The sequence below is a fragment of the Typopeltis vanoorti genome, chromosome 4 (assembly GCF_054136105.1).
Source record: "Typopeltis vanoorti isolate ZY-2024b chromosome 4, IOZ_Tvanoo_1.0, whole genome shotgun sequence".
Classification (NCBI taxonomy): domain Eukaryota; kingdom Metazoa; phylum Arthropoda; class Arachnida; order Uropygi; family Thelyphonidae; genus Typopeltis; species Typopeltis vanoorti.
In genome coordinates, this window is record NC_143552.1 from 107,541,984 (window position 1) to 107,567,563 (window position 25,580).

General features: G+C 35.6%; 1 protein-coding gene and 1 pseudogene across 1 annotated transcript in view; both read left to right on the forward strand.

Annotated features, from left to right (window-relative positions):
• LOC150107584 (rootletin-like) overlaps nt 1–25,290 on the forward strand; it is a 283,556-nt gene extending 258,266 nt beyond the window's left edge. The window contains exons 17-18 of the mRNA XM_090392134.1: nt 21,307–21,537; nt 24,961–25,290. Coding sequence (XP_090248260.1) covers nt 21,307–21,537; nt 24,961–25,290 — 561 coding nt within the window. The remainder of the gene's footprint in view (nt 1–21,306; nt 21,538–24,960) is intronic.
• Nucleotides 10,876–11,054, forward strand: LOC150107585 (U2 spliceosomal RNA; annotated as a pseudogene).
• Nucleotides 25,291–25,580: the final 290 nt, after the last annotated feature.

Consider the following 25,580-nt stretch of genomic DNA (forward strand, 5'->3'; position numbering starts at 1 on the left):
ATCTCTAACTCAAAAGAAGGATTTATTGTTCATGCATTAGAGTATTAATCAGCTTGATTCAGTTTGATTTAGCATGTCATTGAGCTAATTGAAAGTGAGGTTGGTCAAAGTGTATATGTCTTTAGATTCCAATAAATATGTTTTTTCTTCTATACATGAGTTTGCCTGTGATATGAATCAAAACTACCACTCATTAATCTGAACCAAAGCAGGGGGGAATTGAAAGAAAGGTATAACATGTTGTTATAGAGGTTACGACTGCAAACCAGAACGACTGCTTAGCCACAGTAAAGCATTTAATTTACAAGTTTAAGCACTAAATTTATTCACGTATGTGCACCTGAGAAAAATTAGGAATCAGCTAGAGATGTAGAATTTGCTTTCCTTATAGAATGAACACGTAAGAAGTGATACAGATATTAGAGTCAGAGAAATTTTGTAAGTCTTGTAGTTATTGTAGAGAAGTAAATTCATAAAGGAAGTAAATTATTTTAGGAAAAGTAACGACATAACAATGGTGCAGACAAAAATATATAACAATAGGAATTGTGCATTCAGCTTCACCTGTAAGGCAGGTTACAAGTGCATAGAATATGGTATATTTCAGGGTGAGTTTTAGGAGGATCCTTGGAGGAGTTGAATAAGTTCTTTAATTTTACAGGCAATTTAAAGATGACATTAAGGTTGTATTTATGTAGTATTCTGTTTATTTTATGAATCCCTTTAATGTATGGAATGGCTACTATTTTATTGTAATTAATTTATTTTTTAATATTAGGTGCAATCTTGTAAAGAATTTTGTTGATAGTTTTTTTGCTGTAGCCCTTTTTTTAGTGACATATTGTTGTTAATTTTTAATTCAAGCTCAATTCATGCCTATGTTTCAAGTCCTCTTGTTTAGTGTGTTAATGACACCTGCTTTATGTTGGACAGTGGTAAGAGTTTGTGTACATGTAGGCTTATGGTAAACAGTGAAGGAAAGACTGCTGGAAGAAGATGTGAAATTATGTTCTGACTTTCAATTTCAGTTGTGATTTATATGCTTTTGTGTTGTTTGTTCAGGTGGCTGAGAAAAGCGTCTAGGATCTTGTGACCATGGGGCCAGATAACGAAAATATCTTCAATGTGCCTAAGCTAGATTTTAGGTTTTAAAGTAAAGGAATCTACAACACATTGTTCAAAAGCTTCCATATAAAAGTTAGCATTGGTTTGGGGAGGGTAGGGGTGAGCCCAAGGCTGTACCTTCTTTTTGCAGGTAAAAAGTATTTTTCTATACAAAACAGCCAGAACATAGTATTGAAATATATGGTCAAAGAAAGCCATGATATTGGGTGGAAAAATTTCCACCCAATATCATGACAATTCTTTTACAGGGCAAATGCCCTGTAAAAGAATTGTCATTGATCGGGACATTTGGGAAAATGACAGATACATTAAAACTGACTAATAAATCACTTTTATCAATGTGATGATTTTAATTTTGTTTACAAAGTGTTGCATGTTTGTCATATAAGAGGGGAATAATGTACTAACTCCTTAAGTGCTGATGCTAGTTTCTTGTCTAGGTATTACTTGCGACTATCGATACCTTCAACTATTGGCAGAAGTAGTATGTTCTTATTATGAATTTAAGGCAAATGAGCATAAAATTTCCGTAAATTTTATGCATGTTTTCTGAGAATTTGCGATTTTCCTAAGATGGACCAATATTTTCAAGAATATCATATTATGGACTGACCAGCCAGGTCTCCTCACCTTAATCCTATTCAGCATGTCTGGTATTATTATTATACAGGCACCTCCATAGAGTCCAAAGACTCATTGCAGGAGACCCAATCTATCACACCTCTCCTTGAACCTATTAACAGACAAAGTATACTCACAACTGAATCTGGCAACCCATTCCACTCATTCACAATTCTATAAGCAAAAAATCTAGTCCTCACATGCCTACTAACCACACCTTTATTCAACTTCCAGATATGACTCCTTATTCTGGTCCCATCTAGCCAAGTGCTGAAACATTTCCCCTGCATCTATCCTATAAAATTATTTAAGCAACTTGTCTCTATCTTCACTACTTTAGTGAAGATGGTAAGTTAAATATGGAAATATACAACAGAATCAACAAAGCCGGTATGGTAGAAACTCAAGTGAATAAATTTATATGGAATAAGAGAGAAATTAGTCAGAAAACTAAATTAGCTGTATACAAGACAGTATTCAAACCAATTTTAACTATGGATCTGATAGATGCGTTAGAAATAAAACTCTTGACCAAAGACTAGAGACAGCAGATATGAGAGTCTTAGAAAGATTAGAGGCATGAACAGATGGCATCAGTGGCAATATCATATTAAAAACTAGGATATTAGGAAAGAACTTAACATTGTTAGCATCCAGTAATGTGTTAGCAGAGCTAATCTAAGGTGGTATGGTCACTTAAACAGAATGGGAGAGGGGAAAGATTAGCAAACTTGTTTTGTTCTCTGCCAGGTTGGCAGAAAAAAGACCAGGAGGAAGACCAAGATATAGGTGGATTGATACAGTAAAAAGTGCCTTAGAAGATAGAAATATAAGATCTGATAATGTTGGAATCTTGATAGGTAACAGATAGATTTGGAGGAAAATTGTAGATAGGAAGTTAGTAATGATGTAAGTTTTTCATGTAGTACTATTATAAAATTCTCACACAATAATTTAAATTATTTAACATATCACGCTCGGATTTTACAGAGATTTTTATAATAGAAATTATGTAGTAAGTGAATAAATATTTTATTTTATTGTAAAATGCATTAAGGGGGTGCTTAAGGGTCAAAGCTGTATAACTGAGAGGAGACCTCCACATAGCCTTTAAAGGAATGCGGAGAACCGACCAGGGCTTCTGACCTAATGTCCAATCCTCACCTTCTCGTGGTGCACCCTGTTGGGTATCTACTTTGATACTGAACGAACGAGGATGGGCTGGCAATTTGGGATTTAGCCGACCAAATTGTATTCTTATTGGTTAAACCAAAATAAAAAATGATGGTACAACATGACAAAATTTCATGCCAGCTCTGGCGTTGCCCAGTTAAACAAGGCCCCCGTTGTTTTCGCCAGGGAAAACAGCGAAAAGTCAGCTACTGGAACAAATATGAAAACAAACCCCAACTCAACATCACCCAGAGTTAAAGATCGGTACTATCAACGTAAGAAGCCTGAATGGCAAAGAAATGGAGCTAGCTGAGGAATTAGATAAGTACCAGATCGACATAATAGGGGTGACTGAAACAAAAAAGACCAAAACTGGTGAGATCTTTCTAAGCAATAAATACAAAATGTTATATTCAGGCAATGACGATCAAGGAAAAGAAGGAGTAGCCATAGTATTCAACACAAAATACGAGGCTAATCTTCTTGAATGGCAGTCAGTCTCAAGTAGAGTAATGTCGGCAAATATGAGAATGGGGAACTGGACAATGAGACTTATGGACAATGCCTATGGTCCCACAAGGATCTACTAAGGTAGAAGTGGGGGAATTTTTTGAGGCTTTAGAAAAAGCAACTGACACAATGAAAAAGGAAAAGTTGGTCCTTGTTGGGGATCTAAATAGCAGAGTAGGAAATGATTGTGAGACATACAAAAATATTTTGGGAAAATTTGGAGAAAAGAGCAAAGCTAATAATAATGGCAAACATCTGTTGGATTTCTGCTCAGGACATGGACTAGTTATTACTAACACCATGTTCCAACATAAAAATGTGCACAAATTCACATGGAGAGAAGAGGCTAGGAATAAGAAAAGTCTCATTGACTATGTTATTATTGATAGTGATATTTTCTCCCTGGTGCAGGACACCAGAGTGTACAGAGGATTTGAAATTGGAAGTGATCACTATTTAGTCTTGAGCAGGATAAAATTGAATTTCATATTGAAAAGAATAACATATAAGAAAGTTTTAAAGCGAATAAAAGTTGAGCAGCTCTCAGATGTGAACTGTAGACTAAAATACAGAAAGATTATTGAAAAGAAAATGAAAGAGTTTGAGAACAGGAATCAAACCTTGGAGATTCAGTGGCAAACTCTGAAGAAAACATTGATTGATTCTACCAGAGAGGAATGTGGTGAGGTTGTGTGCAAGGATAAAAAAATCAGAACTCCCTGGTGGACACAGGAAGTTAAAGAGGCAGTGAAGGAAAAGAAGAAAGCATATCAAAAGTTCCTGGCAAATAAGTCAGCTTTTATTCTTACAGAATACAGAGACAAATGTAAGAAAGCTAAACAGTGTGTAAAACTAGCTAAACAAAAGTCATGGGAGGACTTTGGCAAGAATATAGAAAATAAATATCAAGAAGGTGGCAAAATATTCTGGAGGTTGTTGAAGAAGCTTAGGAATGGAGGAAAGAGTGCTGTAAAAGGAATTAGAGATGATAAAGGTGAAATGAAAACAGGAGAAAAAGATATCCTTGAAGTATGGAGTAATTACTTTGAAAAACTGCTAAATGAAACAAGCAGTGATGACAGCACAGTAATAAAAAACACTGACCAGGCATGCAGTCAGGAATACATATCCATACTTGAAGTAGAAAAAGCCATCAAAGGCTTGAAATGTGGAAAGGCAGCAGGAGTAGATGGTATTCGACCAGAAATGCTGAAGTATGGTGGTATAAGAGTCTTACAGTGGCTGCACTGCATAGTTCAGAAAGCCTGGACAGAGGGACGAATTCCCGATGATTGGAGTAGAGCTCTCATAGTACCCATATATAAAAAGGGAAATAAAACTGAATGTGAGAATTACAGAGGTATTTCCCTACTGTTTCTGGCAAGATCTATGCAAGTATACTTGAGAAACGGTTGAGAAGAATTGTGGAAGAAAAGCTTGGTGAAGAACAAGCTGGATTCAGGCCAAATAGAGGCTGTCAGGATCAGATCTTCACTTTACGACATATAGTCGAGAAAGCATGGGAATATAACAAAGATCTGTATTTAAGTTTTGTCGATTTGGAAAAGGCATATGACAAGATGCCAAGAGAGAAGCTATTCAATACGCTGCAGTTATATGGTGTCAATGGGGCATTATATCAAGCAATACTTAGTCTTTATTTGAGTTGTAAGTCAGCAGTTAGAATTGAAGGAAGTACAGGAAGATGGTTTAATGTTAAATCTGGTGTGAGACAAGGATGTACATTATCCCCTCTGTTATTCATTATCTATATGGATCACATTATGAAGGAATGTGGTATTAAACCTGATATCAAAATTGGAGATGTTAATGTCAGCTCTTTGCTTTATGCAGATGATGTCATACTTCTAAATAAATCCGCTACAATCTGCAAGATTCTCTGACTAAATTGAATAGCTGTTGTAATAGATATGGTATGAAGGTCAGCAATAAAAAGACAAAGACAATGAAAATAGGCAGAATCATTGAAAATGTCAACTGTGTTGTGAATGGAGAACCTGTGGAACAAGTAAAACATTTCAGCTACTTAGGCATGATTTTTACTGAAGATGGTAAATTAAATATAGAAATAGACAACAGAATCAACAAAGCTGGTATGGTGGGAAGTCAATTGAATAAATTCATATGGAATAAGAAAGAAATTAGTCGGAATACTAAATTAGCTGTATACAAGACAGTGTTCAAACCAGTTTTAACTTATGGATCTGAGAGCTGGGTCAGAAGTAAAACACTTAACCAAAGACTAGAGACCACAGATATGAGAGTCCTGAGAAAGATTAGAGGCGTGAACAGATGGCATCAATGGCAATATCATATTAAAAATGAGGATATTAGGAAAGAACTTGACATTGTCAGCATCCAGGAATGCGTTAGCAGAGCTAATCTCAGGTGGTATGGTCACTTAAATAGAATGGGAGAGGAAAGATTAGCAAAACAAGTGTTCTCTGCCAGGTTTGCAGGATAACGACCCAGAGGAAGACCAAGATATAGGTGGATTGATACGGTACAAAGTGCCTTAGATGATAGAAATATGGGATCTGATAATGTTGGAGTCTTGACAAGTAACAGACTGATTTGGAGGAAAATTGTAGATAGGAAGTTAGTAATGATGTAATTTTTTCATGTAGTACTGTCGTATCCTGTACACCCCTTGTGGGTACATGGCAGGAATTTGATGATGATGATGCATTAAGTTCCATTGAAAGTTGTATGTAAACCCAAAGAAAGGGGATTAACCGAGATTAGTATGATGAGTAAGCAAAAACAAATGTTCGCAGAGTCTTGCGAATAGTAAATAAACACCAAATATAGAGATACTCGAATGGAGGGGGGGAAGTGACGTCATCTTGCTGATGGGTAATCCTGGATACTGTAGCATTGGAACAAAGGATTGGAAAAGATACTTAAGACGACTAAGGCAGGACAACAGCACTTTTGGCGCTTAGCATTTCCCTATTTCGGAGGACCCAGTTCCAGGTGCATGGAGTCGAGGCTATAATCAGGGAAGCTTCTGCTAGGATGTATGGATGTTCCAGGAGAATGCAACTAGCTCTGGACGTAAGGGACATCTTGGCAGATCCTTCCCAGTAACTCAATGAGGAATTGCAGAGCAGTGTCAACAGGAAATTATCTTGAGTGTAACGGACAGTCTCCATAGCAAGAACAACCACATCATCCAAGCAACAATCGTAACTAAGAATGAAGAGACAGTCAAGCTATCCATATTGAAGCTTTATTCAATTGACCAGACTGACAGTGTAAAAGAGTACTGTAAGTGTGCTCGTTTTGTTAATGTTTAAGAAAAGTATAATTGGAATTAGCATGTGTAACGAAGGTGCTTATGGGAAAGTGTTAGTTAAAAATGTTTGACATTATGATATGGTTATGTATAGGTGAATTGATTATATAATTGTATAGATAATTGAAGTATTTAGTTTAAGTTGTAACTCAGGGGACAGCTGATTGTACTTAATATAAATAAAAAATATAAATTGCAATAGGCAACACGAAGAACTAAACTGGTCCCGCTATTAACTAACTATTGATATTTGCATGTCATGACAAAATGTTGGAGCTCTGAAGATGTTAGATATAAACCAAAATATTAGCAAATAAATAAGTATATCAGTTTTCTTATTATGATCTTGTGTTGTCATATCAAGTTGTTTTTAACAATTTTAATTCACACTTCTAACACGTCTTTATTTCTGACAATGATATTACAATGCTGATATTACTTATAACTATGTAATAACTTCAAAAATTGATGGTAATTAACTGTTTCATTAAGTTTTTACAAATCAATTATCTCATCTTCCTGTTGAATGTTATTCATTCACCTGTCATCACAACCATTTAACCCTTTGAGCAGTAATGCTGTATATATACAGTGTGTCACATGCTTCTTTCCCAAAAACAGCATAGAGTTATATGTACATTTATTTTATTTTTATGTTTTCTTTTTATTATTATTATTATTATTTTCATGTCAATATATGCCACGGAACAGGTGTCTTCAACCTTTCAGACTGTGCGGACCGCATTAAAAATTTCAGTGAAGCCCACAGGCCACTAAGCTATACTGCGGTATTTAGAATTGTAAAATGCTTTCCAGATTCGCAAGGAACGCTGTGCATTTGATACGTTACATAAAATCCTATAAAAATAAAGAAACTCAGCTTTATGAGTGTAGGTAGGAGTCGGATTCTTGATAGGTAAATGCAATCAATACTTCATTAAATTATCTTTTTTCAAGTATTGATTGCATTTACTTATGAACCCAACTCCTACCTACGCTCTTAAAGTTGAGTTTGTTTATTTTTATAGGATTTTATGTAAAGTATCAAATGCACAGCTTTCCTTGCGAATCTGGAAAGCATTTTACAATTCTAAATACCTCAGTATAGCTTAGTGGCCCACGGAGCTTATTGAAATTTTTAATGCAGCATTGTAAATTTTAATTACAATGTCAATGGGAAACTTGGCAATGCTGTTCCTTCACCAGCTTGTTGATGTTGGCATCAATGTTGGAAGTCACCATGCGCAGAGTATTCTCGAGATGTTGTCCGTAATCTGAGTTCTTGTCCTGGACTTCACATGCTTCATTCTGGAGAAGAACTGTCATATAGTATGTGCTTCCTAACAAAGCACACATCTTCAAAGCATGCCGGCTAAGATTAGGAAATGCATCCTTAGAAATGTAGTCTTTGTAAAATGTAAGCAAGGGCACATTGAATAATTTTTCTCTCAAAGAAGAGTTGTTTTGGAGTTCATGCAACTCCATTAGTACTGAGCCTGGCATTTTGGCAGCATTGACACTGAATGAATTGAAAAGAAATCTAAAGAAGACTTGGTTACGGAAATCACTAAATCTCTTTTTGAACTCACTTCGCAACACCGCTAATGAAAGGCACTGATATTCTTGAAGCCGCCAATAAAACCCTCCAGCATTTTGACCTCAGCTTAACCAACCTCGAGGGTGTGGTAACTGATGGTGCCCCTGGTATGGTGGGAAAGAATGAAGGGTTTGTTGCGCCGCTACGGAAAGAACCGGAACTAGAAGGAAAAGATTTCGTCCATTACCTGTTTAATTCACTAGGAGAATTTATGCTCAAACTATTGGATTTGAGTCATGAAAGTGTTTGTGACTGTCGTCAACATTATTAGGACAAGAGGATTGAATCATCTTCAGTTCCAAGAGTTTTTGACCCAAGAGTGCAAAGCAGATCACGGCGATGTGGTTTATTATAGTGATGTGCATTGGTTGAGCAGAGGGAAGGTTCTTAGAAGAGTCTTTGATTTAAGAAGCAAAATACAGTAGTTCATGCAAACCAAGGGGAACCAATTGCGGAATTCAACGATCCGAAGTGGATGACATTTTTCCTTTGTGACTGACATCTCGTTGCATATGAATGACCTAAATACGCGACTACAATCCAAAGATCAACTGGTGCACACTCTGTTTGATACATCAATGCTTTTGTCTCCATGCAGTTAGCCTACTGGCTATGCACTTTGCAAACATATGCCTGGGTTCGATTCCCGTCGATGACGTGAGGAGCTTAAGGATCTTCCTTGGCATAGCCAAGTTAGCCGGTCTTGGGCATGGACAACAGGGTTTTTCCCCCAGTTTATCTAGGGTTTTTCATCCTGCAAGCAGGTAAACTGGCCCTGTGAACACACGGATCTACAGCCATAAATACTTAACCCCCTCCCATGAGGGGGCTCAACTCGCCCCAATAGGGACAGCGGAGAAAAGGGAGGAAACTCCATACGAATAAATAAATGCTTTTGTGGCCAAGCTCAAACTTTGGGAGGCACAACTCACAAAAAAAGTGAATATGATTTAAATTCAGATGGCCTTCAATGTCATTGGCAACTTCTTTGACATGTCGTGCTACAGTTACCCCAGACAAACTCGGTTTTTTAAACACTTCCTTATTTTTTGGGCACAGAATTTCCCCAGCAGCAATGAGACACTCTTTCACAAAACTCACCATCCAAGAAGGCTTTTCATTTTTTAGCAGTATTTTCAGCTATTACATAACTTACTTTGATGCATGCTTCGCTCTCTTCCCTCTGCCTTTTAAATGTTCCCTGCTGGCATTTTAAATCAATTTGGAGACTGTTCATTTGTCCACACGAAGCTATCTTTGAAGGTGATCGAAATTGGACACATGCTTTTGTCTCATAGTGTCGATTTATATTGTATTCTTTTGATACTGACACTGACTCACTACAAATTAAACACATTTGCTTATCATCGATTGGCACAAAAAAGTACAAATTAGCCCACTTTTCATTAAAAACCCGACAAGAATTACTTGATTTATGCTTTTTACTCGTAGACGCCATAGTGATGAAAGGTGAACCCAAAAAATGATCCAAAATGGCCATGTAACGGTTATTATCCACTGAATATCTTGCACTAATGAAAAAAGTATGTTGATATAAAACCACAGTAGGCTATGGCTGACAGGACGAACCTGCATGCACTTATACGTGAATATGACGCTGTTCACGACTGACTGACTGTGGATGAGATCCTCTTGTATTTATATGAAAATAATGAAGTATCGAACCTTCAAGATGTATCTGGAAGGCACTAGACAGCGCACTTGAACGAACTACTGCATCACCCATCTACCTGCGACGTTAGTACTAGTACTTAAGTATCGCTTGGCACTGGTAGATGACTTAAGAGTCTATTTAATATTTATTTTATAGGATTTTATGTAAAGTATCAAATGCACAGCGTTCCTTGTGAATCTGGAAAGCATCTTACAATTCTAATACCTCAGTATAGATTAGTGGCCTGCAGGCTTCATTGAAATTATTTTTTATTTAATCACGTTTTAATGTTAAGTAGTTATTTTTTCAAAATGACTGGCAGGCCACTGCTAAGAGGTGTGCAGGCCACAGGTAGCCTGCGGGCCATGTGTTGAAGATCCCTTGCCATAGAAGGTTCACAATGAGCATTATTCTCTCACTGTAAAAGTGATAGAGAGTGAATCAAGTGGTTTGACCAATATTCTGAATCAAGAACCCTATGTTTTATGGCAAGCACACCCATAGTATTAAATAACATATTTTCTAATTTTTGTTTTTGTTTATTGTGAGTTTGTTTTTTAAATGTTAATAAAAGTAATATTTTATATTAACTTTGTTTTTGTTTTTACTTTATTATCTATAGTATAAACATATTATTTTGTAAAACTTGTGTTTAAGTTTAGAATGTGTTTTTCATTTCTCTGATGAAGTGAGCTGACACTAGCGGTAGTACATCATTAGAGAAACTGTGGCAATGGTGGAGTAAGCTACATGCACTTCACTGCCTACCAAAAATCAGTTTAATATATTGGGGATGGTCGGGAGGGGGGGGTGCCATATCAGGTAGTAAATTGATAAGAACAAATATATTTTTTCATAACTCTGACTTTTGGTTAAGATAAGAGTGTTTTATCTGCTGTTCTTATCAGTATAATACCTGATGTGGGCCACAAGATATTAACTAATTTTTGGAAGGTGGTGAAGTGCTTGGGACTTTCTCCATCTTTGCCAGACTTGGATCATATTGTACAACCTCAGTCTCCTTTGTATGCTTGCGCTGGGTCAGAATGTATTTTTTTTTTTTATTGTGGTCAGAAAAGTGAAAAATACTGCACTAGCTAATGTAAGTACTACAGTATTTATTAACATAAATTATTCAGAAATAATGACAGTGTTCAAACATTGATATATATACAGTATATACTTGAATATAAAGAGCCAGTAGGCTTCATTTCGGCAATATAAACATTGTTTAAATTAAGGGGATAAATCTCACATTGTTTTAAAACCAAATACGAAACTCAAAGATTGGAATCATAGAGTTTCCTGCCGAATATAGTAAACTATAAAAGTATCGGCGATTACTAGTGTGAGCTAAATGCAAGTGATCTTCTTGCAAGAGGATCACTTGCAGAACACATCTCCTTGCGGATATGTGCATATCCGCAAGGAGATGTGTTTTGCATTATGGGAGATACTGAGATAGGAGTGATGTTAACTTGCTCCACCTTTGCAACGAGTTGCCCGGTGTTGTACCACCTTACCCCAGTCCTGAAGATACTTTCAGGCGCAAACTTTTTTTGCTCACACTTGGATAAAGGATTAAACTAAATTTATTATAATCTAACCAAGTGAAAAATAACTTTTAACAGCTATTTGTCTTAAAGTGAAAATCTGATCCTAATAGCCTCTATTTCGCCTGAAGCCAGCTTGTTCTTCACCAAGCTTCCCTTTGACAATTTTTCTTAGCAGTTTCTCAAGTATACTTGCATAAATCTTACCAGGAACACTCAGTAGGGAATAATATCTCTGTAATTTTCACATTCAATTTTCTTTCTCTTTTTATAGATGGGTATTATGAAAGCGCTATTCCAGTCATCCAGAATTTGACCTCTGACCAGGCATTCTGAATTATGCAATAAAGCCACTGTAAAACCTTTTATACCTGTATTGAGCATTTCTGGTTGAATTTCATCTAATCTATCTACTTTTCCACATGTCAGGTTTTTTGATGACTTTTTCTACTTCGTGTGGATATGTATTCTTGGCTGCATTTCTATTGGGAGTTTTCATTTAACAGTCTTTCAAAGTAATTACTCCAAACATTTAGAATATCTTTATCTTCAGTTTCCATGTCATCTTTATCACCTGATTCCTTTTACAGTAGTCTTTCCTCCATTTCTGAGCTTTTTCAATAGTCTAGAATATTTTACCATCTTCCTGATATTTATTTTCTATGTTCGTACCAAAGTCTTCCCATGACTTTTGTTTAGCTAGTTTTACACAGTGCTTTGCTATCTTACATTTTTTTTTATTCTCTAAGAGCACTACTGACTTATTTGCTAAGGTCTTTCTATGTGCTTTTTTCTTTTCCTTGACTGCTTCTTTAACTTCTTCAGTCGACCATGGAGTTCTGACTTTTCTATTCTTACAGACAAGCTCGCCACATACCTCTCTGACTGAATCAATGTTTTCTTGAGGGTTTGCCATTGAATCTCCAAGGTTTGGTTCTTGTTTTCAAACTCTTTCATTTTTTTTCCTTCAATAATGTTTGTGTATTTGAATCTACAGTTCACCTCTGAAAGCTGCTCAACTTTGTTTCATTTAAAACTTTCTTACACACTCTTTTCAATGTGAAATTTAATTTTATCCTGCTCAAAACTAGATAGTGATCACTTCAGATTTCAAATCCTCTGTATACATTTGTGTCCTTAACCAGTGGGAAAACATTGCTATCAAATAAGACTTTTTTTATTTCTCGCATCTTCTCTCCGTGTGAATTTGTGCACATTTTTATGTTGGAACATGGTGTTGGTAATAAAATCCATGTCCTGAACAGAAATCCAGGGGCTATTTACCATTATTATTAGCTTTGCACTTTTCTTCGAATTATCCCAAAACTATGTATCTGGTAATCATTTCCAACTTTTCTGTTTAGATCTCCAACAAGGACCAACTTTTTCTTTTTGATTGTGCCAAGTGCCTTCTCTAATTTCTCAAAAAATTCATCCCTTTCTTCCTTGGTAGAACTCTTCTGTATGAACATAAGCACAAATAAGTCTCATTGTCCAATTCTCTATTTTGATATTTGTCCATATTACTACTTGATATTGCCTACCATTCAAGAAGATTATCCCGAATATTTAGTGTTGAATACTATAACTACTCCATCTTTTCCCTGATTGTTATTGCCTGAATATAATGTTTTGTATTTGTTGCTTAGAAAGAGCTCACCTGTTTTTGTCTTGTTAATCTGGTTAATCTGGATATGTTAATCTGGATATGTTCCAAAACATTTAAATAAAGAAATATTACCAGATATTTCCTGGTACTTTTAATTAATTTTTAATTAATTAATACTTTTAATTAATTCTTCCTCTGGTTCCTTTTCTTACATTGATAGCTGATCTTGAACTCTGCTGATGTTGAGTTTGGGAGCCTTGTTTAACACGTTTGCTGCCACGCTCCTCAGGCATAGTTTGTTTCCGCATGCCAAGCACTTTTCGCGTCTTCAAGGTCACTATGAGTAATCTCGTAGCCGGCTTATTAGACAGAATTTTGTTTCATACGCCAGCTACGAGCAATCTCGTATCACTTCCACCTATATATTACATGTGCTGATGATGGTGTTTATTGCGTCTAGTCTAGTTTTAGTTTCTAGTCTCTAAGAACCTTCAATTTCGCCATAGCCGTAAAAGAAAACTTATCGGTATAGAAGTAGAAGCATATGCTAATATGAGCTGTAATGAATTTCATGAAATATTTGGTTCTGATTCTGAAGATGATCCTACAGATGACTCTAGCGGTGACTCAGATGATGAAGAAACTTTTGAAGATGAAGTTAGCATCCAGCCAAATACATCATCATCTACTTATGGGGAAAATTCAGAACAAGAGCCTCCAAAATTTTTACTTTGTTGAAACTGCAGGTTTTAAAATTGACACAGAAAATTTCAGTATCAAAAGGTTAGTTGAACTTTTCTTTTCTGAAGATTTTCTCACAATTTTAGTAGAACAAACCAATTTATATGCTTTACAAAATATTGAGCAAAGCCGAGCGCAGATCAAAAAAAGTCGAAGAATTTCAAACTGGAAAGCAACAGACATACCTGAAATGAAATTATTTCTTGGACTTATACTTCATATGGGTCCTTGTAATTTACCATCTATTGAGTACAAATCAACTTTACAATTTGCAATTTGTGTCATTTGCATTTTGCAGATAATTCCCAAACAGCTAATGATAAATTGCACAAATTAAGACCAGTCCTAGATCATTTTAATAGTGTAATGCGAAATAGCTACACACCAGACAGAAACTTATGTATTGATGAGTCAATGGTGTTGTCGCGTGGTAGACTGGCGTTTCGGCAATACACATAAAACATAAATATGGCGTGCAATTCTATGAACTATGCGAATCTAATGGATTGGTGATAAAAATAAAAATTTATACAGGAAAATCTGAATTCTCTTTAGCGAAAATGGGTCACGCATATGATATTGTATTCCACTTGATGGAAGAATATTTAGACAGGGGTTATGTATTGCATATGGACAATTTTTATCATTCTGTAGCTCTGACAGAATCGCTTACTGACAGAAAAACGTACGTGTGTGGAACACTGAGAAATAATAGGAAAAACAATCCACCAGATGTTATTCAGAAGAAACTAATGAAAGGGGAATTTGTCTGGAAAAGAAGAGGTCCTGTTGTAGTCAGCAAATGGAGGGATAAGAGGGAAGTTCTTTCCATTTCAAATATGCACAAATTTGAAATGGTTGAAGCACAAAATCGGAACGGTAAATTTCAATTAAAATCAAATATCGTTAGGGATTATAATTTGGGTATGTCAGGCACTGATCTTTCTGATCAAATGCTTTCTTACTATTCCACCTTACGAAAGACAGTTAAATTGGCAAAGAAATTGGCAATACACATTTTTGAGGTATACATTCAAAATGCACATAAATTTTATAACATGATTACTGGAAATGCAATGACTGCGTTAAAATTTAGAGATCAATTTATCTCAGTTTTTGTTGGAATGGATGACCTTACAGCATCAGAGAATATCAGGAGGAATCGGGATTTTCATTATTTGGAAATTTTACCACCAACAGAAAAAAAGAATTGTCCGACAAAGCCATGCAGTGTGCATACACGAAACAAACGACAACGCGAAACGTGTTATTATCGTCCTGTTTGCCAAGAAAAACCACCATTGGGCGTGGAAAATTGTTTTAAAATGTACCATTCTTAATTTGAATAAATTGTTTTTTTTTTATTTTATTGATTTTATTAGTTTCAAATTGATTTACAAATTATGTGTTATACTACGGATTAACTTGCGCTTGGCATAGGAGGTTGGTAATCAACATACAAGTATATCCATAGTTGGCTTCTGAGGCACATATATAATATACTATATTTTAGTTGAAATTATTTCCCTTCTACCAAGCCCCCAGACGTGCTCGCCACTTTATTCAGAATCCAAGGGTCCAAATTAAGGTAATTATGCTAAGGGTTAACTCATGTTTGGCATTAGGAGGTCGATAAATCGACATACGAATATACTCGTAGTTGGCAGCGAACGTGTTAACTAGACATTTCCCAGCTGGCATGAAACTATCATGTATCAGATTGTATCAAAATACAGTTTGGTCAACTAAATTCAAAATTAGCATTCCATCCTCATTTTTTCCATCCTCATAATTATACTAAGGGTTAACTCATGTTTGGCATTAGGAGGTTGATAAATCGACATATAAATATACTCGTAGTAGGCAGCGAACGTGTTAACTAGGCATTTCCCAGCTGTCATGAAACTATCATGTATCAGATTGTATATACAATTTGGTCAACTAAATTCAAAATTAGCATTCCATCCTCATTTTTTAAGTATCTGGGCAGATACCTAACAATGTGCATCATGAGAAGATGAGTACGTGACATTAGGTCAGAGTCCTGGTCAGTTTTCTGCATTCCTTAAAAGGCTACGTGGAGGTCTTCTCCTAGTCATACAACTTTGGTCACTAAGTACCCCATAAAGTGTAAAATTTATTTAAATAAATCTGTAAATATTTAATTGAGTGTTATAGAACCTATCCCTTCATTTTCTATATAAATGTTAGTCTCATTTTTACATCATTTTTATTTACCAAGACATTTGCAGAACCAATCCACTGTACAAATTAAGGGTTGTTTGTACTTACAATTGTAAATGTTACATTTTAATATGCTTCATGCTCTGCTTGTTTTCTAAGATCAACCTGTGGAGAATTGTGAACATCCAAACAGCTTACTGCTCTGCTCAGCTTTGTGGCATCAGTAACAAGTGGGGCTTCAATATCTGAATATAAATTATTAACAAATATAGTAAAGAATAAGTAACACCCTGAAATCGAAACCCAAGATATTCCTAATCTGTCACAGATTTATTCCAAGTTGTATGTGATTGTTGTAAACAAGTTAGGTGTGTGTGTGTACTTAATTTCTTGGATATTAAGTATTAATCCCTCGAATAGCTTCAACCTGTTTGAGCAACAATTTCACAAGTTATCAGAAGTGTTTGCAGGAATGTTGGTCATCTGCAATCGCAGATTGGACTGCTGCAGTTTTGTTTCACTATGTACCAGAGGTGCTGAATTGGGTTGTGATGCCTCTTATCAATACTATTCTGAATAATCTATTCTTTGTTACATGACATCCTTCTGAAAATAGCTATTATAAGATGGATATTCTGCTTTATCTATAATAATGGCAACAATTACTAATTATATGAAGAGCCAAAGGCTTCAATTCGACGACATGAACTTATTTAAGTTAAGGGATATTATATCCCATATTGTTTCTTAGCCGAATAAGAAACTCAAAGAGTTTCATGCCGAATATAGAAACTATATAAAGTTCAGTGATTCCAAGTGTAAGCAAATACCTGGATAGTGCAACACCTTACCCATCTGGTAGTGCAAACTGAGGCAACTCATAGTAAGGGTGGAGCAAGCTCCGATCACTATTTTTGGTATTTACCCATAATGTGAACCTAGCTCCTAGGAGCTGTATTACTGTTCTACATTATGAGAGAAGGTCACTACCCAGACCGGTTTCAACCTTTATTGAGGTCTCCTTTGGCTCTTCATATAATTAGTAATTTATTAGGACACCTTCTTGGCAATTCTCATAGAAGGGATGTAAGTTTTTTTCACTACAAACTTGGTATTAACTAGGTGTACCTACTCACAGATGAGACCTCAATAAAGGTTGAAACCGGTCTGGGTAGTGACCTTCTCTCATAATGTAGAACAGTAATACAGCTCCTAGGATCTAAGTTCGCATTATGGGTAAATATCAAGAATAGTGATCGGAGCTTGCTCCACCCTTACTATGAGTTGCCTCAGTTTGCACTACCAAATGGGTCAGGTGTTGCACTATCCAGGTATTTGCTTACGCTTGGAATCACCGAACTTTATATAGTTTCTATATTCGGCATGGAACTCTTTGAGTTTCTTATTCGGCTAAGAAACAATATGGGATGTAATATCCCTTAACTTAAAAATAATGGCAACAATATTTGAGTGGACAATGCATTTAGCCATTGATTTGGCTGATACTATTTGAGAAAGCAGCATGTACTAAGAAAACATTTCCACATTGTTGTGCTACCCACCTTGTAGGATTGATCTATCAATTCATGCTGCTATCACCATACTGTGGTTCTTCCACCATCTTGAAACAGCTGGAACTAGAATTCATCATGGCCAGCCACCAACACCAAGTGTTCAATGTTTTTTTTTTTATCCCTATTCCAAATGTATCCATAGCTGTTTATTTTTAGATGAACACGAGCAGATGTGGGTGATTCATCTATTGCTGTACCTATCTGACAGGACCGGACATTGTGATTGTGATATTGCCAGAGGACTGCTCTTGTCGTGATGTTTTCTGATTGTTGGATCATTATTTGTATACTCTAGATACTTTGTGCATGAATTGTGCAGGCCTGCAGTCTTAGTGATACATATTTACATATAATACATATTTACACCAGCATGTTTGGCACCATCTGTCATGTAGCTCATAGGCTGTTGTTTTCATCTTCCATTTCACATCGAAGCCTCAACTATCCAAGAAAGTAATAGAATGTAACTATTTTGGTCTATGCCAGCATACTTTATGTAGTCAGAACATACATTTTCTAAAGCAGTGGATTTTGTACATGATAGAGGTGTACCTGATAATCTAATATACCAAATCACTTACATTGCAAAAGATATCTGTAATCATTGCTTTAAAGATTACAGTGTGGCTTATTGTTCTAATTAGTATTAATGTTGTTTTTCTAATTCCTTGTGTCAATTTACTTAAAATTAACATTATGTTGTATCACTTATTGGTCGAATGATAGTTCACAGTATATCCATATCTTGTTACTAGTTGATAAATCTTGGTAATCTCATACATAACAATTCAGTCAAAAAAAATTATTTTGAATGTTCGCATTTATGATATATAATCATTTATTATTTTCTTGACGTCTGTGGAGTCACAACTCATTGTGGGAGGTCAGTGTTAGTCAATAAAAAATCTCTCCTACCACTCAGGCAATGCATTCCATGCTCCTACCACTTTTCATGCAAAAAATTTACTACTTACTCTTTTACTCACTATTTTTATTTTTATTTTTTTGTAATTTCTAGCGATGGTCCCTTGTCCTTGTTCCTTCCATTTATCAGTTCTACTGTATGAAAAATCTCTTCAGTGTTAGTATCTGATAACCTTTCCGGCCTAAATGTCTCATTCATATCCCCCCCCCCCACACACACACCCTTGTCTTCTATCCACTGAACTCTGCAGTCTGCATACCCTCACTCTTTCCTCATAATCAAGATTTGTAGTCCTGATATCATTTTTGATATCCATCTGCTCCCTCTCAAATCTGTGACCAGGATCTGAGCACAGAAATCCAGATGTGGTCTGATCAAAGCTTTATACAATGGATCATCACCCTTTTATCTCTGGTGGTTAGTGTCATGCTTAGTGTTGCAGCAAATTTCTGAGATGTCTTCAAAACCTTTCCAATATGTCCTCTGAGCTTCAAATTTATATCAACAGTCATCCCAAGATCTTTTGCTTCCTCCACTTTTTCCAGTATAACTTCACCAACTGAGTATGAAGCATCCCATCTGAGGATCCCAAATTTTAAAACCTTATATTTAGTTGCATTAAACTGACTTTCCCATTCTTTTCCTCACCTTTCCAGCTTATTCAAATCCTCCTGAACAGCCTATAATCTTAGATACATATTTACACCAGCATATCTAGTACCATGTGCCATATAGCTTGTAGGTTATTGTTCTCTTTTTCCATTTCACGTTGAAGCCTCAACTATCCAACAAAGTAATAGAATACAACTATTTTGGTATAATGCCTGCATTGCTTTCAATTTCTCTACTACTTTCACCTCTCTCTCTATCCCTTGCTTTCTCACTCTCAACTTTCCAATTTCTTCTCTTTTCCTGTGTTTCCCATTCTCTTGTCTTCTTCTCTCACATTTCTCTCACGCCTACTCTCATTCTTACATTAGCCAACCTCTCAAACCTCCTAATGTCTTCATTCACCCTCCTCAGCTCAATCTTCATTCCTTCTCTAGCCATCATACAAACCATTTCCCTCTTCCACACTGCTCAATGTTCAATCCATATGTACATCTTTCAAATTCTCCTCATTCTTCAACACACTACTGGTATCCACAATTTTGCATTCCCATTTCCATAGCACCATTTCCACTACTGCTAAATCCTGAAATAGAAATACTTGTCTCTCAGTGCTTTCGACTGCCTACACTTTATGAACACATGCATATTCCTGTTTCTCACATCATGTTTTTAAACTGTGGAATGCATATATGCTGCATGTGTAGCAAGCTACAAAATCCTCAACTATGTTACTAATAATATGGTCTTTAATAAATTTAGTTTAATCCTTTATACAAGTGTAAGCACACAAAGTTTGCAGCTGAAAGTATCTTCAGGACTGAGGTAAGGTGGTACATCCCTTGGCAACTCATAGCAAAGGTGGACCAAGCTCTCATCACTCCTTGTCAGCAGTATGCATCTCCTTGCGGACATGTATACTGCTATGCATTAAGGGAAGGGCCACTATCCAGACCGGTTTCGACCTTTATTGAGGTCTCATCAGTGGGAGGGGAGGCAGACCCAGAGTGGTGATACTAAGGCAGAAGCAATGGAGAGGTCATATTTACCTATACGAGTTGGCAACTTGTATAGGTAAATGTGTAAGTGCTTTGCATTATGTAGGCTCATATAGGTGCTTTGCATTATGCATTATGGGAGATACTGAGACAAGGAGCGATGAGAGCTTGGTCCACCTTTGCTACGAGTTGCCAAGGAATGTACCACCTTACCTCAGTCTTGAAGATATTTTCAGGTGCAAACTTTGTTTGCTTGCACTTGGATAAAGGATTAATAAACTAGATTTATTATAGTCTAACCAAGTGCAAAATAAACTTCGAACATCTTTCTCTAAATCCAGAGTAATTCAATAATAAGGTGGTACACCTGTTGGCAACTCATATAGGTAAATATGACCTCTCCATTACTTCTGCCTTAGTATCACCACTCTGGGTCTGCCTCCCACTGATGAGACCTCAATAAAGGTTGAAACCTGTCTGGGTAGTGGCCCTTCCCTTAATGCATAGCAGTATACATGTCTGCAAGGATATGTGCTTTGCATTATGAGAGATGCTGAGACCAGGAGTGATGAGAGCTTGGTCCACCTTTCCTATGAGTTGTCAAGGGATGTACCACCTTACCTCAGTCCTGAAGATATTTTTAGGTGCAAACTTTGTTTGCTTACACTTGGATAAAGGATTAAACTAAATTTATTATAGTCTACCAAGTGCAAAATAAACTTCCAATATAGTCTTTAAATGGTGGTGGGGGAGGGCAACATGTGTTAAGAATGGCAGCTGCCATGTTGGATACAATCAATACAATACCAGTTCAGTTATACCCTAGCCAAAACCACATCAATCACACAAAAAACTTAAAACCAGTATTGGTAATGAAATAAACACCATAAAATCCTTCCTTAGTACTAATGCTTATCCTTTTTAACAGCCAGCTTACATTGATCAATGGCATCTGTCTTCATGCACTAGTGCCACATTTCCTAACTAATAAAAGGGTTATGGCAGCATAACTTCAAATAAAATCAATTAATAATTGACTGTTCTTGTATCTGAGTAATGTTTACCAATTCTGATTTTTTTTTCCTCTTTATAGTTAGAAGAAGCAAAAAGCAAACAAAATAAAGAGAAAAGTGATGTAGAAAGAGAAAAGCAATCATTGCAAGAACAACTGCAACACTTGGAGAATTCTTGCCAAGAAATGGAAAATAAGATAGAGAAATTAAGTGAATCTCTTGAGATATCAGAAATAACAAGGGAGAAGTTAGATGAAGAGATTGGAAGATTAGAACAGGAGAAAGAAGAACTGCATAATCAAGTAACAAAGGTATCTATCTATCTATTAAAATCCATAACTGTTATATTTAGATTTGATGGTTTGCTTTTTTTATCCTTGACTCTGCAGAAAAAGGTTCCATGATGTCCATGTTATTTATCAGACTCATTACTGCAAAAATCTATAGTTAGCATTATTTGCAAGTTTGGTATATTGCATTTGTTGTGCATGGTTCTGCAGAGAAAAATTAAAATAGTAAAAGTGTAATATAATATAGCATAATGTAATATTATAGTAATAGCTTAATCTTCACAAAAATAGTTAGGCCATAATAATTGTCATAATAATTGGCTAAACATTTGGAGTAATGCTATAGTAAGTGAGGTTTTATCTAAAAACAATCATCAAATAGAGTATACAGTTGATAAATTCATAATAGATGCTTAATGGTATAAACAACAGCAAGAGGTGGAAAATTATTTATTAAATGCACTATTTCACTGGTTTTCTACCCAGCATCATAAGAGCACTGTGATGGACACACCGCATTAAACTAAGTAATTGTAGAAACAATTTAAATTGTAACTGACACCAATGACTTTACATGCCACCATCCGGGGGTCAGAAAACTACAAAATTAATTTCAAGAAGTCTGGCTATTAGGTCTTAAAATGATCGTTTCCCAGATCTTTGGTAAATTAATGTAACCAATATTTGTTGGGGGTTGGAAGAGTGCTTCACAGCCACTGTTGATTCTAATAGCCTCTCAGATCTGTAACGACCTTCTATGTAATATAGATGTTTTTCTCCATCTGATGTTATGTGATGGAGTATGTAGAGCATGGTCTGCCAATCCCAACTTGCCATACTGATCTTAAATATAATTTTTGTACTCTTCAAGGCAGATGTTAACTGATCTACTATCCAAAGTAGGCTAAACTGCATGCACACGGAACTTTATACACTCCAGAATGTTCAAGAGGATGCAGTCAATCTTTAGGAGAATGTATGAAGGTAACTGAATGAAAGGTTTGAAAGTGGTATGAGTTTGAGTTCCATCCCTATGGGTTTGTCCAACAAACTCATAGTAATGGATTACAAAACAAACTTATGACAAGAATAGGAGAGTGACAAATTATCAATGCCTGTTGGGCTATGCTACATAAATGATGTGCTTGCTATTTGTCCTCGTGGTCCAGATACATTACATACTTTATACACTAAAGTGCGTGGAAACATCCATCATCCAAAAATACACTTTGCTATAGAAAAGATACTAACAATCTTCTCTTCCTACCAAATGGTTTTCTTTATAGGAAACTCTCACACACATTGGAAAGTACTTACATAGGCAATCACACCATCACCAATCCCAACAGTGCAGCATCCTCAAAACACTTGCAGAACTGAGGCTATTTGTTCAAATGACAGTCCTGGCTTCTGAATTCAGTTACCATCATAACACTTATTTTAGCCAACAGTTACAACTCTTATAAAAATTGATAGAACACTCTATCTTCCTACCCCTCCTGCACCTGACATACAAGATGACTACCTATTCCTCTCATTTCCCTCAGGGTACTTTAGAAAAAATAGCTAAAGTTCTCTGCAGGTATAATCTCCAAACACACATCCAAATAGCAACCCTCATCCATTCTCCTAAGGATCACTGTCATCCTTTTGCACATCCTGGACAAAGTTCTTTTGCTTACTTTTGGACAGTCTGGTAAATCTGGTAACATATGCCTTGAAAAACAGATTTTATCTCTATTGGCAAGTCAGGACTTGGCAGGTCAACTGATATATAGAAGTTGCTATAGATTTTTTTTTTTTTTTTTTTTTAGAATCAACATCATCTATGAAGCACAACCCTAATCTCAACAAGTATGGCCACATTTATTTGCAGAAGATCTGGGTGACAAGATCTAATCTTATTTAGCCTGACTTCTCTGAATTAACTTCATTTTTATGCATTTCCTAGAAGGTGCTTTGTTAGGACATTAGTTCCTTTTCATTTACAATTTGAATCGTTTCTACAATTATCTAATTAACTGCTATGTGTCCACAACATTTATAATTTTGTGCTCTAAGGGTGCTGGTCAGAATCTTTGGGAAATATTTGTAATTCAATAAATTATTGAACTGGTATCGATAACTCATGCTGTGTTCACCACACATTTTAAACATTGAAGGGAAAAAAAAACTGGAAAGTTTGCTGCAATGTTTAAATGTGTGATGAACTGGAATTTTCTTATTATTCTAACTACTCATTATAAAAAAAAATACCAGATATAAGGAATTGGAATCAAACTATAGTGGAGGGAAATGGAGTAAGTTGTCTTGGTTCTTTGAATGATATCGATACTGTATACCCATCTTGTTGCAGCAGGGATTTAATAACACAGTTTGTGTTATTAAATTGCATAGAAAGCACCAATCTGCTGATTGGTGCTTTCTATGCAATATTCTGCAAAGGATGATGTGTCTTCTATATACAGTATATATATTAGACAGATAGATAAATTGATCTTTCTGAGATATAACAAAACTGATTTGTAAGTGTACAGCTTTGCAGTGGTGCCTTCAGAAGTTTATGAAATAAGCAAGGAGGGTGAGTTTGCTATGCACAGTCATCAAGACTAATTTGCTGCTCAGATAAGTGAGTAGAATATTACACACAGATTTCTGAACCTAAATAATTTAATTATTTTACTTTCAGCTTTAATTTTTGAATTTATTTTTCTCATTTCAGAAGATTTAAACTTTGATTACTTAATTGTACTCGTTTGAAAGCAGTATTGTAATTATCAGTTGTACAGTCAACTCTCATTATGGCAACGTTAACTACCAAGAGGAGCATTGACCAAAACTCTATAAACACAATGTACTATTCTAAAGGAGATTTAAGGATAAACATTTTCTCTGAATTCTTTGTAGCAATAGTTGACTATATTTTAATCTTGAATTATTAATAAAATTAACTCTTGCACTTTTTTTTTAAGACAAGTATTTTTTCTGACAAGTAAAATATTTTTTGGTATTTTCAAAGGACAACTACTCTGATAATTCAGAATATGACGAATATTATTCTGCCGGCTAGGTTTCTGCCTATATGCTGTGAGAATTTAGTGAAATTTGAAATGACACTCAAGTCATCATTGAAAACCTTTTTAATGTATTTAGACAAAATACAGAATTAATGTATTTTGGATATAGTTATATATTGAACCACTCATTGAAAAATCCAAAGTAAACTTTTAGCATGTTTCTTGAAACAATTTTGTCTTTTGTCTGCATGTGCTTTGTCAAAATAGTGCATTTTATTTACCACAAAAGCTGGCTTTCTTCTTTGCCCAAGATACTAGTAGTTATTACTAGTATCTTAGGCTTGTAGAACTGAATGGTTTTAAAATTATTTATTATAATAATTATAGCATATCTTATGCTTTTTTACCTTCATGTTGAAACTTTCAGTTATCTGCACAAAAAGAATCTGTTACTGAAGAATTGCAGCAAGCCAAGGAAGAATTGAAACAGCGTCAAGAAAGCTTCCAAAATATCCAGCACGAGAAAGAATTGTTAGCAAGACAACAAGCAGAATTGACTGTTAAAGTTGATGTTATGGGCAATGAATGCCAAGAACTGGCTGATGCAGTTAGTGCTCTTAAAGAAGATAAAGAACAGTTAGAAAGAGCATTATATATGTCTCAACAAATGTGTTCATCTTTGCAACAAAAGAAGGATGAAATTGAAAAAGAAATGGAAGAAGAGAGAACAAGAAAGGAAAATCTTCAAGGTAAATAAATTTGTTCTGAATATTTCCAATTTTGCTTTTGTGAAGTTGACTATTTTCAGATTTAATACAAATGTGACTGTCATTCACACACACACATGCTTGCATACCCATGTGTGTGCACCCACAAACACACCGAGAGAGAGAGAGAGAAATCAGTACAGATAGTAGATGATTACTTTATTATGTTTGCATACTTAGGGATGTTGCTGTTAAAACAGTTACGATTGGGTTTAAAGTTCAGAGTTAGAAATGGACTTGGAAGGCGGGAAAGTTTCTCTCAAGTTTAACATCTTAAGAT